This window comes from Theropithecus gelada, chromosome 7b (genome assembly GCF_003255815.1).
Source record: "Theropithecus gelada isolate Dixy chromosome 7b, Tgel_1.0, whole genome shotgun sequence".
Classification (NCBI taxonomy): Eukaryota; Metazoa; Chordata; class Mammalia; order Primates; family Cercopithecidae; genus Theropithecus; species Theropithecus gelada.
In genome coordinates this window covers 9,538,615-9,554,093 of record NC_037675.1, presented here as the reverse complement: position 1 = coordinate 9,554,093, position 15,479 = coordinate 9,538,615, and the positions used below count along the sequence as shown (strand labels likewise).

At 39.0% G+C, this 15,479-nt stretch overlaps 1 protein-coding gene and 1 non-coding gene across 5 annotated transcripts in view; one reads left to right on the top strand and one right to left on the bottom strand.

The window, feature by feature from the left end:
- Positions 1-15,479, top strand: part of AKAP13 (A-kinase anchoring protein 13) — a 356,454-nt gene that overhangs the window by 260,695 nt on the left and 80,280 nt on the right. Inside the window, exons 11-14 of one of the 4 annotated variants that reach the window (XM_025390972.1) lie at positions 5,165-5,535; positions 6,460-6,513; positions 10,288-10,353; positions 12,469-12,661. In XM_025390972.1, coding sequence (XP_025246757.1) covers positions 5,165-5,535; positions 6,460-6,513; positions 10,288-10,353; positions 12,469-12,661 — 684 coding nt within the window. The remainder of the gene's footprint in view (positions 1-5,164; positions 5,536-6,459; positions 6,514-10,287; positions 10,354-12,468; positions 12,662-15,479) is intronic. The other 3 variants (XM_025390973.1, XM_025390974.1, XM_025390975.1) reach the window with 3 other exon arrangements.
- On the bottom strand, positions 927-1,032 carry LOC112629500. The gene has a single exon (XR_003120612.1). It is a non-coding gene; the product is annotated as a U6 spliceosomal RNA (small nuclear RNA).

The following is a 15,479-nucleotide window of genomic DNA, read 5'->3' as shown; positions in this document are numbered from 1 at the left end:
CCAACGTGGCGAAACCCCATCTCTACCAAAAATACAAAAATTAGCTGGGCGTGGTGGCAGGCACCTGTAATCCCAGCTACTCGGGAGGCTAAGGCAGAAGAATTGCTTGAACCTGGGAGGTAGAGGTTGCAGTGAGCTGAGATCGTGCCACTGTACTCCAGCCTGGGCAACAGAGTGATACTCCCATCTCAAAAAAAAAAAAGAAAGAAAACTACAATTGCCTAATGCACAAGTGCTGAAATTATTACAAATTTAAAACTGTGAGCCAGTGGTAATGCTTGTAATCAGGTACTTTTCTTAAAATATTGAACATAAATGGATTAAATGGTTGGCATGTGTTAGGTGTTTAAAATGTGAGCTGTTCTTTTCCAAGGTCCATGTAGAGTGCCTTGTGTATTATTATAAATAATAATAATAAATATTTGGGAATAAATGGAGATTAAAGGACTAGTATATTGGCAGTATTAAGCATGATTTCTTCAAGTATAGTAATAAGATATAAAGTATGCAGCAGTTTTTGTAGTTCTATGTATATAATGTTTATACCTCTGTATGCACTTATGTGTCCATACCTGTATAATGTAACTCTGGCTGAGAAAGCCAGTCAGGCATTTTCCCCAACATTTTATTAAGAAAATATTGAAGCATATAGAACATTTGGAGAATTGTACAGTGAACACCCATATACCCACTACTTAGATCCTACAATTAACTTTTAATTGTATTTGCTCTGTTATGTAACTATATATCTGTCCATCCTTCTGTCCACCCAGTTTGCCTAAATTCTAAGTGTTCAGATATCAATATACTTCACCTCTGAACACTTAGAATTCAATATTTGTCTATAGGCTGATTGGGTTTTTTGGTAAAATTTACATACAGTGAAATGTACAATCTTGAGGGTACCAGTCAGTGACTTTTAAAAAAAATTTAATGACCGCTTCACGAATGTGTGCATCATCCTTGCACAGAGGCCATGCTAATCTTCTGTGCATCGTCCCAATTTAGTATATGTGCTATCAAAGTGAGCACCCATCGGTGACTTTTGATAGAAGCCTTCATTCACCTTTGTACCCAGCCTGCAGCAGGATACAGACTATAAGCATTGCTTTGGAATTGCCTCATGTCTTTTCTCAGTCAGTCTCCATTCACACCCTCTCAAGGCAACAGCTGTCTTGTTTTCCCACCACAGATTAGTTTTCTCTGTTTCAGAACTTCGTATAAATGGAATCTAAATAATATCATTTCTCTTGAGTAAATACCTAGGATTCGAATTGTTAGATTATATGGTAGGTATAGGTTTAATTTGCTATGAAACAGATCTTTTCCCAAGTGGTTGTACCATTTTACATTTTCACCAGTGATGTTTTGTTTTCCTTTTTCAAGTAATAACCACCAATTCATAGTAAGAGCTGCATAGTGCAGTAAAAATACTGAGTATAAGAATATTATTCTGTGTGAACTTTATTCTTACCAGATGCACGAGACTGTAGAAATCATGTAGTTTCAGTGAGATCAGAGTTAAAAGCACGTATTAGGAAGAAAGGCTTTGTGTTGAGAATATATTCTAGACAGAGCTCTTTGTTTTTAAAATATGTATAAATAGGCCACCAAAGATTTTCCCACCTTATTTTAATGAGTCTCAAAAGGGTAGATGGTTGCTTTATAAACTTCAGATTGGTAAAGTGCCAGAGAGATAGCAGACCTTTTTTTTCTTTTTTTCTTTTCTTTTTTTTTTTTTTTTTTTTTTTTTGAGACAGAGTCTCGCTCTGTCACCCAGGCTGGAGTGCAGTGGCCGGATTTCAGCTCACTGCAAGCTCCGCCTCCCGGGTTCATGCCATTCTCCTGCCTCAGCCTCCCGAGTAGCTGGGACTACAGGCACCCGCCACCTCGTCCGGCTAGTTTTTTGTATTTTTTTTTTTTTTAGTAGAGATGGGGTTTCACCGTGTTAGCCAGAATGGTCTCGATCTCCTGACCTTGTGATCCGCCCGTCTCGGCCTCCCAAAGTGCTGGGATTACAAGCTTGAGCCACCACGCCCGGCCAGCAGACCTTTTTTTCCAAGGCAAAATCCTTCCAAGATTAGATGCCAGTGAAGAAGCACCTATACAACTGTCTGTGAGTTATTTCCAAACTGAGAAAAGCTAACTTTTAAGAAGGCTATATGACAAATTAATAAATGGAAACTTTAACTCAAAATTTTTGTTTTCTTTGAAGCCTTTCTTGTGTGTTTTAGAGCAGGCTTTTTACACATTTTGCTTTATTGATGTTCATTCTGTTTGTCCCTTGATATTATTTTGAGAATTAGACATTTAGGCAGCTAAGGGTGAGTATATTAGCTTCCTAGGGCTGCTGTAACAAATTACTGGAAGCAGGGTGGCTGTAAACAACACGAATGTACTTGGTCCCAGTTCTGAAGGCTGGGGATCCTAATCACTGTGTCAGTGGGGCTGCTTTCCTTCTGTAGGCTCTGAGAGAAAATGGCCTCTCTCCTAGTCTCTGGTGCTTGTTCACAGTCCTTGGTGTTCCTTGGGTTGTAGATGCTGCACTCTAATCTCTTCCTCTGTCTTCACGTGGTATTCTCTCCTGTGTGTCTTTTTGTGTCTCTTCTCCTCTTGCAAGGACACCATTCATATGGGATCTGGGGACATTTTGGATCCACCCTACTCCAGTATAACCTCATCTTAACTAATTATATCTGCAAAGACCCTCTTTCCAAATAAGGTCACATTCTGAGAAGGACATGTATCTGAGGAGGACACTATTCAACCCAGTACAGTGAGAAAGCCGAGACATTCATGAGACCATTTACATTGTCCTTGTCCATGGAGAGTTGCTCCGTGAATAGGACCCCTTTAGGAAGCCCCCGAGTCCCTCACTCACTTTAAAAGCATACTCAGTTGTTTCATTTTAAAATAATACCTACCACAATTTAGAATTTACTTGGTGAACCGTAGTTTTATTTTACAGAGTGACCCAGTGAAGGGACTTCTCTGATACTGACTTTGATGTCTTGTTCTTACAGGATTTTAAAAAGATGATTGAGATACCAGAATAGGGCAGTTTGAGTTGAAATCAGCCTGGGTTCAAATCTTGACTCTGCTGCTCATGCCTGAGTCCATTGGAAAATCTGGGCCTCAGTTTGACCTGTCTGGTGATCCCCATGCATCTTCTCTCTCATTCACATCTCATACATTACTTAAAAAACAATCTAGGAAACTGGATTCCACAGAACTGGAAAAAGAAAGCCTTCTTATTAGCTTGTGAGATCAAGCCCAAAAGGTAGAAAGGGTGCTTTTAGAAGGTGGTGTGCTTTTGAACTATTACGTCAAACCTTTAAAAAGAGTCTCCTTATAGTATAGAGCTTGTTTTCTATTCCAAAGCCGAAAGATTTTCATAATTTTTTTCTCTTTCTTGAAGAACTGTAAATTTTTTTACCCTTAATTAAAACATTGAGTAGACTAATTAGGAAAATATTGTGAAAAAGGGAAAAAGAATTACAAAATGCCCTTCCCTGTTCCCTGCCCCCATCCCATAAGAGTGCAAAATAGCTATTAAGACAGTGCCCACATCTTAAGTATGATCAAGCATCTCTTAGACACTTCTTTTGGTCTTTTGGGTACCATGAAGCTCATCTTTCCCTCACCCATCAAATTCTGTGTTCTGGTATCTCCCTCCCTTGCTCCCTTTCGGGTTCAAAAGATTTTCCTGTCTCAGTCTCCCCAGTAGCTGGGATTACAGGCGTGAGCCACCCCGCCTGGCCACTGGTATGTTTCGACAAGTAGAAAATGTCAGGCTACTAGAACAAAGTTACACAGAACCTGTTAGGCAGAGGTTAGCCAGGAAAGAGCGTCATCACTTTATCAAAGACCTCATTGCCAGGAGTGATTATTTAATGTATGATTTGGCCTCATAACACTCAGCCAGTTCTCAGTGAAATGAGAAAAATGTATAGCTTTCATCCATTTAGATATTTGTAAAAGTACTTATGCATTTGTGGCAAACTTTAGGTGGGGTCATAAGCTATTCCACATTTTTCAGAAGACCACTAAAAACAACCACAGACTTGCTTTTGGAATGTTAATTTCAGCACATTATTATTGTAGCCAAGCAGACTGCTTTGTTTTCAGTTAAAGCTTGTAAAAAAAAAATTAAATCTAACACATTATGAATTTAGTTTTCATATACAAAAAAACCCAGAGACAAATGGATTCCCTTCATTGCAGTTGGTGATATTGACTGAAAGAACTAACATAAATTTGATCTTTTTCCTCTTAAAGAAAGAAAAAAAATGGGATGGTCACAGTGGCTCAAACCTTTATCCCAGCACTTTGGGAAGCCAAGGCAAGAGGATTGCTTGATCCCAGGAGTTCAAGACCATCCTGGGCAACATGGTGAAACCCTGTGTCTAAAAGAAATACACACAAAAAATTAGCTGAACATGCTGGCACTTGCTTCTAGTTCCAGCTACTCAGGAGGCTGAGGTGGGAGGATCGCTTGCGTCCAGGAGGTCAAGGCTGCAGTAAGCCATGATTTCACCATTGCACTCCAGCCTGAGTGACACAGTGAGACCCTGTCTCAAATTGGAAAAAAAAAGAAAAGAAAGAAAAAATGATGTACTTCTAGTCTAGTACCTCTAGTAAAAGGTATAAAGAGGATAGACCTAGGCCAGGTGGGATGGCTCACACCTGTAATCCCAGAGGGAGGCTGAGGTGGGTGGATAACTTGAAGTCAGGAGTTAGAGACCAGCCTGGCCAGCATGGTGAAACCCTGTCTCTACTAAAACTACAAAAATTACCCAGGTGTGGTGGTGCATGCCTGTAATTCCAGCTACTTGGGAGGCTGAAGCAGGATAATCTCTTGAATCCGGGAGGCAGAGGTTGTGGTGAGCTGAGATGGAGCCACTGTACTCCAGCCTGGGCAACAGAGTGAGACTCTGTCTCAAAAACAAACAGAAAGAGGATAGATCTAGACTGTTTCTTTTCTAGAGTCCGGGGAGATTTGAATCCAACTGTGATCATCCTATTAAAAAAACAAGTCTCTGAGGCCAATCATGATCTTGCCTGCCTGGAACCCACTGAGAAGCCATTAGCTTGATCTAGAGTAACTGAGGCTATCTGATTGGCCCTGCTGGCTTCAACCATATGTGCTTTCTCTCCATTACAGCCGGAGGAAGAGCAGTTGACCTGTGATATCACCGGATCCAGTTCATCCACCGATGACACGGCTTCACTGGACCAACATTCTTCTCATGGCAGTGATGTGTCTCTCTCCCAGATTTTAAAGCCAAACAGGTCAAGAGATCGGCAAAGCCTTGATGGATTCTACAGCCATGGGATGGGAGCTGAGGGTCGAGAAAGTGAGAGTGAGCCTGCTGACCCAGGCGACGTGGAGGAGGAGGAGATGGACAGTATCACTGAAGTGCCTGCAAACTGCTCTGTCCTGAGGAGCTCCATGCGCTCTCTTTCCCCCTTCCGGAGGCACAGCTGGGGGCCTGGGAAAAATGCAGCCAGCGATGCAGAAATGAACCACCGGAGGTGAGATGGGAGGCAGTTTGTTTAGTGTCTCAGTGTGTGCTTGCTTTTGAGAAGCTTCTGATTTGTGTTATTGTTGGTAAAAGAATTTAGGAGACCCCATAGTATAGAAGAAAGAACATAGGCTTTGGAATCAGGAAAATCTGTGTTCAGACCCCAGCTCCCTAATTTACCATGTAAATGACCTTGGGCAAGTCACCTGACCCCTCTAAGCTTTAATTTTCTCATCTGTAAAATACCTTCATTATTATTTTTAATAATACAGTGAAATGTGATTGTCATATAGTGAGTGTTTAGTAAATGGGAACGTTTATTCTTACCACATTAATGAAACTTATGAATGATAAAATATTGGAGGCAGTAGTTTCATGTCAGCTTTGAATTAAGAAACAAACATGAAGTCTTACAGTCAGTCTAGTACTGAACTGAGACTAGAACTCTACTTATTTTCATCCTGCATAATGTCATGGGATCTCCTGTTTGAATTTATTGCTGAGGCTTATCTAGGACCATTGTCCTAATACCTCTGAAGATAATGGAATGACAGTGAGATTTTAATCAGTTTGACTAATTCTTATAGTGTTACCTGCATGTAGTATAACCTGAATTTTAAAGTGTTAAGAAAACCCCCTTTAAAACTTTGAGTAGTAATTTTTTTCTGATTCTTTAATGATTTAATAAACTTCATAACTTTTGCCATCTGATTAACTCCTTGGAGCAAGGGGAGGAGCAAAGTAGCCCTCCACAGAAATTGTCAGTCCCTTTTTGTCCTGATGTTTTTCTCATTCCACATTCCTTCATTCTCTTCCCTGTGCCATTTCTCTTTGAGCAGTGTCTCTCTCCCCAGTGTGGTGTCTGTATGTTTCATGCATTTGTATCCCATTTTGTTTCATCTGCAACACTGACCTCTTCACCATTCATTTTCAGTTCAATGCGAGCTCTTGGGGATGTTGTCAGGAGACCTCCCATTCATAGGAGAAGGTACAGAGTTCGTTAACTTGATGGACTAACCATGTCACCTCTGAGCGTATACTAACAAGCATCTCATTCTGCTTAATCCATGATTGGACCATCTACTTTTAAGTAATGTCCCATCTAATTCAGGCAAATAAAATATAGGTACTTATTAATTGCCAATGTCCATTTTATATGAAATGGTTTCTTTAATTGCAGTTTTATCCTATTTTATCTTTTTTAAAAATTATTTTTAATTTTTTCAATCTTGTGCTTATTGGTGTTCAGATGACTGTGATAATAGGGTCTCACCCAGCTTTCTCTAGAAGAGTTCGAAGAATTGTCTATGTCGTACCTATTTAATGGACCCTGGGGAGTACTATTTTTTTCTTCTCCACAAAAGAAAAACCAGGAATGTGTGTGTGCTTGTATATAGGCCCTGAAATATTGTCAACACATTCTTTAATAATGTAATGAAAGACTTTATTACTAGGCCACCTGGCATTTTCCATTCCATTGTGGATGTAGTCATTTCTTAAAGCAAATCAGAGGTATAAGTTCATCTCTTGGCCTTTGAATTCCTTAATTAGTATTTGTCAGGTAATATTTTGAAGCTAAAAATAAATGATTTTTAAGCTGAGAAGTAATTTCTAGTCAGATTGCTAATTCGCTTCAAATTTTGCATTGGATTTTCTTTAGAAGTCATTAGTGACCTTTTCTTCCATTGTTTAGAAAAACGTTTAGAAGTCCAAAAATTAGGGTTATATTACTGCCAGTTTCTCATATTAGGAGACATTTGTAAAGAAGTATTTTTAACTATTAGCTGAACCTGTTTTTTGGGAAGTAGGCGAATAGTGATCTTTCCGACTTTGTCTTTTCCAAGTGGATGCTTTGTTTAATTCCAGATTTTAGGCAAGAAATTGAGCTTAAATTCAAATGTTCTCATGAATTTCAGATAATCGTGATTCCTATGAAATTGTTCTTCCAGAAAATAAGTTGTTAAACAAGTTTTAACCCCATCTCTACTAAATGCTTTTCCGTAGAAGGTTCTTTGGAGGTACATTTGTCTGGGTCTTTATTAAAGCTTTTCAATATGAGCTTATTAAAAACAGGCACTTGATGACAAAGTGGGAGACGACAGATTGCTGGATGCAGTCCGAGTTAGTGTATAGATGTGCCTGTCGTCAACAACTCCAGCCAGTTTCATCCCTAGTGAAACTTACTTTTGTAGGAAGAATGTAATGTATAATTTAAAATTTTGTAAAATTGAAACATTACAACAAGTATTATAAGGCAGGGGGAGGGACATTTGTTTTTTTTTAATCTAGAACTTTCCAAATCTCAAAGCCAAAGAACTGCTAAATATTACCCCTACTAATTGAGGAAATGACGATGCTTTCAAAAATACCCTTAATTATGAAAGGAGTTTTCTGTTACCAGAAAGGGCAGACATTGTAGACCATCTGCAGCTTCCTTCCTGGTTCCTTAGAAAAGCTGTTACATCTTGGCTGAGCACGGTGGCTCACGCCTGTAATCCCAGCACTTTGGGAGGCTGAGCCAGATGGATTGCTTGAGCCCAGGAGTTTGAGACCAGCCTGGGAAACATGGTGAAACCTCATCTCTACTAAAAGCACAAAAATTAGCCAGGTGTGGTGGCACGCACCTGCAATCCCAGCTACTCAGGAGGCTGAGGCAGGAGAATTGCTTGAACCCGGGAGGCAGAGGTTACAGTGAGCTGAGATCATGCCACTGCACTCCAGCCTGGGTGACAGAATGAGTCTGAGTCTCAAAAAAAAAAAAAAAAAAAAAAAGCTATTATGTTTGTCTTCCTGCCTCCCTATCGTTTTTCATTCTCTTCATGTTAAATCTCTTCACAGTATTCCACATCATTGTCATAACCTGAAAGTAAAGAAACATTTAAATCTGTAGAAGGAGATTATTTTTAAAAATGATGGTTTGGCAGTGTATGTTCAGTTACTGATTTGCCACATTCTGTTTCTAAAAAAAGAAGTTGGATATTTAGGTAAAAATATGCCTGTTTATTAACTGGCGATTTAAAATTTAATAATGTCGAAGAACGGACTTCTGAGTCTTACGTGTGTTTGTAAAATATATATCTTCTCCTCACACAAGTAAATTGTGTCAGTGTCATCCCACTTACCAGAACAGTGAAGTGTCTCCACTGTATTTTTACTTTCTGCTTCTGCACTTGTAAGCTTTATACCACTAATTTAATCTGATTTAAAATGCTTTATACTATTTAGTTTTAAATGATATGGTAAAGATTTTTTTAAAGAGCCATAGGGATAGCTCTTACATCCTCCCACCATTTTCCTTGTCTCCTTTCTCCAGCCAAAAACCCCACTTGACAACAAAACAAAGTTGTTAGATATATCCAATGTATCTAATTTTTTTGGTGCCAGCCCTTCCCATCTGCAAGATTCTGGAGGGAGCCGAGTGGTTTTATTGTTGTCCACAAGCTCTGCTTTTATCTCTTCTCAGAAAACAAAAGCACATCACCTAGAACTTTATGGCCCAGGTAGCAGGGTATTTTTTAAATGATAGTTTTTGTTAATAAAAATCCTGACGTTTCCATGCAGTTTCCTTTATAGAGCACACAATATTTTGAATTGATTATTGCTTTAGCTAGTGGTGTTTACTTAGCATTTCCAACCCCACATTTTCTGTCCCTGCTACTTGAGAATAGACACCCCTACTGGGATATTCAAGGAAGTAGATGATCAGGTGGATTTTTTTTTTTAATCTTTTGGGAAAAACGGATACAAACTTAAAATTTAAAAGATACATTTCTAACTTAGTGGCATAGAATTCCTTTTTAAAAAATTTTTATTATCAGCCAGGTGCAGTGGCTCAAGCCTGTAATCCCAGCACTTTGGGAGACTGAGGTGGGTGGATCACTTGAGATCCGGAGTTCAAGACCAGCCTCACCAACATGGTGAAACCCCATCTCTACTAAAAAAAAAAAACAAAATTAGCTGGGTGTGGTGGCACATGCCTGTAATCCCAGCTACTCAGGAGGCTGAGGCAGGAGAATCACTTGAACCCGGGAGACAGAGGTTACGGTGAGCCAGGATCGCACCATTACACTCCAGCCTGGGCAACAAGAGTGAAACTCCATCTTGGGGGGGAGTTTTCATTATCATTAAAATATAAGCAAATATTTAATCAGTGTTATATGCTTTATCTTTAACATAGTAGCCTAGTGAGTAGGGTTTGAAGATGGATGCCAGTGTTGACTTAAGTATCTTATGCAAAATCTATTAATTGTCTGGTTTGGTTGGATCTATAATGGAAACACATGAAAAAAAAAAAACTGATGACTTCATGAGTCCACCAGAGCACAGTTTGTCACTGTCTCTTTTAAAAAGTCTAGGGTTAGCGATACTGTGGTAAGGGTGATGTGGGAGTATGGGATGTACTGAGAGATTATTCCCAATGATGGAGTTTGAAACACCTCTCATGTCTGAAGAGTGAGCCATAGGTAGTTGCCACGGGTTCACTAGAAGGAATGTTTGGGTTTCAGGTTGAACTGGTGATACTGTAAAGAACCCACAGTCTTTTCCACAGTGCTATCTAGACAAGAATAAAACATTTTTAAGTTTCTATGGTTTTTATTCTAGCCTTTTTAAAAATTGTCAGTGTTACATTCCTAAATTTTTTGTTGAACAAATAAATCCGTCTGTCTCTTAACTATGCCCTTCGTTTTTAAACCTAGTAACTCCATCCCTGTTTCCTCTTTTCTCCCTGCATTTCTGTTTCTGTCTTTGATGTCATCCCCAGTATGAGCTGGTGCCCCTCTGGTGTGCAGTACTCTGCTGGCCTAAGTGCTGATCTTAATTACAGAAGGTATGATATTGTTATGTGTCCAGCCACCAAATGGGGAACCATAAAATATGCCATCAGGGCTTTTGGCTTGGAGCTGGCTTCTGTGTGGCTGGGATGCATATGGCCAGCCTGCTTTGTCTGTGAGCACAGCGTTTCATTGCCTCTGCTATGGGTGTCACTAACTCAACTGAGGGGATACAGCCTAAGAGTCAGGTGATGCATCCTGTATGTCTCAAATGGCCATAGATTTGATGTTTTCTGCACAGATTTATCTCTCTCTGTCTTGGCCTGTCTTGATTTTCAGATCCTAGAAATTCTTGGATCCTGAATAAAACAATCAAAGAACCAAGGCAGCTAATAAGATGTACTGATTTCTATTATGCTTCTAAATCCACCAATCTGTGTAGATTCCAAATTCGGAGACTCCTCGTCGTTTCATATTCTTGTCTCAACTGAACAGCCAGATTTGATTACTAAAACATTTTCAGGATTAACTTTTGCAATAAGCATAGATCTGGTTTTCTTAGGCTTTTCAAGTAATTTCTTCTTCACTTAGCCCCTCTTCTTATCCCTGGTATTGAAAATGAGTTTTACAGGCCAGGTGTGATGGCTCACACCTGTAATCCCAGTACTTTGGGAGGCTCAGGTGGGCAGATTACCTGAGGTCAGGCATTTGAGACCAGCCTGACCAACATGGTGAAACCCTGTCTCTACTAAAAATACAAAAATTAGCCAGACACAGTAGCAGGTACCTGTAATCTCAGCTACTTGGGAGGCTGAGGCAGGAGAACCACTTGAACCCAGGAGATGGAGGTAGCAGTGAGCCAAGATGAGGCCACTGCACTCCAGCCGGGGCAACAGAGGGAGGCTCTGTCTCAAAAAAAAAAAAAAAGGAAAAGAAAGAAAATGAGGTTTACAGAGACATTTACTTGTAGTTAGTCATGATTTCTATTATAGTGAAGTAAGAAAAACATATCCCTTGTTTAATTTACCTACTAGAGAAAATAGAGATATATATGGCTTCATTTCATAATAAGTGATTTACAAAACCAAAATAAATAAATAAAAAATTTTAAAAGCATACAAATCCTGGACTGGTAGGTATGAACTTAATTGTAGCAATTTTCTGTACAGTTTTCCTTGAGTGGAGATAACTGAGTAGCTTTAGTATACCTTCCAATTGAATTCCAGCTCATTGTTAGCTGAGAACATCGTCAGCTACAGCTGTGTTTTGAGATCTTGGTTATTTTAAAGAAGTTTCCGCTGCAGTTGTAATAGATGTGAATTATTCTAGTTAGTAACCCAAGGAGGTTAAATCACTAACCTGTCTCTGTAGCCTTCTGCTTACTGAAAATGCTTTTCATTCTGCAAACCACAGAATCTTTCTTGGAGGAATCCTCTTTAAAATGCCAAATCCTGATTGCCTTTGTTCCCTTTACCAATATCCAGGCAAAAAATTACAGCTCTTTCTACTATTAGACCTGGTTGCTTTTTCAGCATTTGTTCATTAAGGTGTTATATGTGCCTGTTGCAACTAACAATTCTCGGGAAGTCTGTCAGCAGTTGTTTGGCCAGGTGTGCATAGAATAGATGGTAACACTCATGAGTAACACTTGGGTTTTCTGGGGTGAAAGCATACCTGTAAAATTATAAAGGTCAACTTGAACGTAAAATTATAAAGGTCCACTTAATGGACATAAGGGCAAGTTACCCAGTTTGCCTTCTGAAAGTTACTTAAGCTCATATTTTCTCTGTGAGATTTAATTACTTGGCATTAGTACAGTTAGATTCACAAAGATTAATTAGATCAAGGAAAAACATTTATAAAGTATCCGATAACTATGGTCTGTCTGTATAGTATATTGAAAAATATCTGAGAAATGATCTTAGGTGGTTCAACATTTGGATAAATTTAATGGGGTAAGAAAATCTAAGTGCAGTATTCTTTCTCAGTATTCCAAGATCTGTGGAGGAAAGGTAGGTGGTATTCTTTGTGCTATGCCCTTTTAGACAGTTTTGCTAGCTGACATAGAAATAATACATGAAGAAGGGAGATACACCCAAAGGGATTTTGTGTCCTCCTCTGTTTTTGAGACCCAGAAATAGAATGAATTAACTTTTGTGCCCTGTGTTCAGTTTCAGTCTAGAAGGCTTGACAGGAGGAGCTGGTGTCGGAAACAAGCCATCCTCATCTCTAGAAGTAAGCTCTGCAAATGCCAAAGAGCTCAGACACCCATTCGGTGGTGAGGAACGGGTTGACTCTTTGGTGTCACTTTCGGAAGAGGATCTGGAGTCAGGCCAGAGAGAACATAGGATGTTTGATCAGCAGGTAAGTCTTAAATATGTCTAATTTGGAAAAAATGTATTTCACAGAATATGAACATAGAAGGCAAGGCTTCTGGTAGTATAAGGCTAGTAGCTATGATTACTTACCCATTTTATGATATACTTAATCTAGCACTAAACCAAGTTTTTAGCACTTAATTAAAAAGGGCCAGGCATGATGGCTCATGACTATAATCCCAGTGCTTTGGGAGGTTGAGGCAGGAGGATCACTTGAGCCCAGAAAACTCAAGACCAGCCTGGGCAACATAGCAAGACCCCCATCTCTACAAAAATTTAAAAATTAGTTGGACATGGTGTCTTGTGCCTGAAGGCTGAGATAGGAGGATTACTTGAGACCAGGAGTTTAAGGCTGCATTGAGCCGTGATTGCACTGCTGCACTCCAGCCTGGGTGAAAGAGCGAGACTCTGTCTCTAAAAAGAAAAAAGAAAAAAAATAAATAAAGAATGCCATTAATCTGCATAGATTTAAATATTCCATCAAGGCACACTTTTTAAAATTAGGAAAGTATCCAGGATATTAAATTGAGTTTTTCCTTCTTATCTGAGACCGTCTTTTACCATCTCAATAGTAAAATGAATCTTGAAATATGCTACATATCGTTATTTTCCCAATTCTCTAAAACATACCCCAAGTTTCTCCTTTGTAGGAAAAAAAACTTCCTTACTATACCTTCCAGGAAATGTCTGTTGATTCTCTCTCCTTCCCTTCCCTACTAGAATTCTTTTTTTTTTTTTTAATACTTTAAGTTATAGGGTACATGTGCACAACATGGATGTCTGTTACATAGGTATACATGTGCCATGTTGGTTTGCTGCACCCATTAACTCATTATTTACATTAAGTATTTCTCCTAATGCTATCCCTCCCCCAGTCCCCTACCCCACAACAGGCCCCGGTGTGTGATGTTCCCTGCCCTGTGTCCAGGTGTTCTCATTGTTCCATTCCCACCTGAGTGAGAACATGCGGTTTGGTTTTCTGTCCTTGTGATAGTTTGCTCAGAATGATGGTTTCCAGCTTCATCCATGTCCCTGCAAAGGACATGAACTCATCATTTTTTATGGCTGCATAGTATTCTATGGTGTATATGTGCCACATTTACTTAATCCAGTCTGTCATTGATGGACATTTGGGTTGGTTCCAAGTCTTTGCTATTGTTAACAGTGCCGCAGTAAGCATACGTGTGCATGTGTCTTTATAGTAGCATGATTTATAATCCTTTGGGTATATACCCAGTAATGGGATTGCTGGGTCAAATGGTATTTCTAGTTCTAGATCCTTGAGGAATTGCCACACTATCTTCCACAATGGTTGAACTAGTTTACACTCCCACCAACAGTGTAAAAGTGTTCCTATCTTTCCACATCCTCTCCAGCATCTGTTGTTTCCTGATTTTTTAGTGATCACCATTCTAACTGGTATAAGATGGTATCTCATTGTGGTTTTGATTTGCATTTCTCTGATGACCAGTGATGATGAGCATTTTTTCATATGTCTGTTGGCCGTATAAATGTCTTCTTTTGAGAAGTGTCTGTTCATATCCTTTGCCCACTTTTTGATGGGGTTGTTTGTTTTTTTCTTGTAAATTTGTTTAAGTTCTTTGTAGATTCTGGATATTTGTCCAGATCTTTTATCAGATGGGTAGATTGCAAAAATTTTCTCCCATTCTATAGGTTGCCTGTTCACTCTGATGCCTACCAGAATTCTTAAGAGAGTATCTATGCTCCTTGCCTTCTCTTTTTAAAATTTTATTTGTTTATTTACTTATTTAGAGACAGGGTCTCACTCTGTCACCCAGACTGGAGTGCAGTGTTGCCATCACAGGTCACTGCAGCTTCAGCTTCCCCAGTTCAAGTGATCCTTCTGCCTCAGTCTCCCAAAGTGCTGGGATTGCAGGTCTGAGCCACTGCTCCTGGCCCTTGCCTTCTCTTTATCACCACCTAATCATATCTTAATTTCTGCTGCTATCACTCTCTTGAAACTCCTGTCTTGAAGGTCATGGATTTCCTTGTCAGCCAAATCAAAGTGACTTCTTAGTTCTCATCTTCTGGGTGTCCTCATTATCACTTACCACTTTTGACAATCCCTTGGGGAGGTTTTGAGAATTTGAATGATATGCTTTTATAGCATTGTACCTTACTGCAAGTCTTTTCTCTTCCTCTTGGGCCAGGAGACTTTGATTAATTTATGAAAGCATTCTGGGATACATCTTATTTCCTCCAAATGAAACATTTATAATTAAAAAAAAAAACTCTTTTTGAATAGATGACTGGAGTTTGGGGCAAAAATCTAATAATACATTTCTAATTAAACAAAAATGTTGACAACCTCTTCCTTGATTTGCTGAGTAGGACTTTGTGTAGAAGTTTAATTTTTTATTGTATCCTACTACAAGGCACTAACATGACCAAATATAAACTTGACACTGAAGGATTATCTTAGTAATTATTGTAGCACTTATGCTTGTGTGAGACCAGACGAATAAAGAGATGTAGGCATAATGAAAATCAGTTGAAGAGTAAATTTTGCCCCTTTAAAAATTTTTTCTACTTGTTCTGATACTTCAGAAAGAGAAAAAATAAGAATATGAAGAATATGCTTGTTGAAGCAAGTGATTTAGATTTACTCAGCCTAACAGTAACAGAAAAAAGAAGGAAAAAATAGGAACAATTCTTGGGTGGCTACTGAGCACAGCTTTGCTAACGGTAAATAAACCAGTGAACAAAATCTTTAAAATAAAGTGCATTTCAAATGTATAGAATCCTTTGGAAATCATGTGCAAGGAAAGGTAAAATACCAAAAT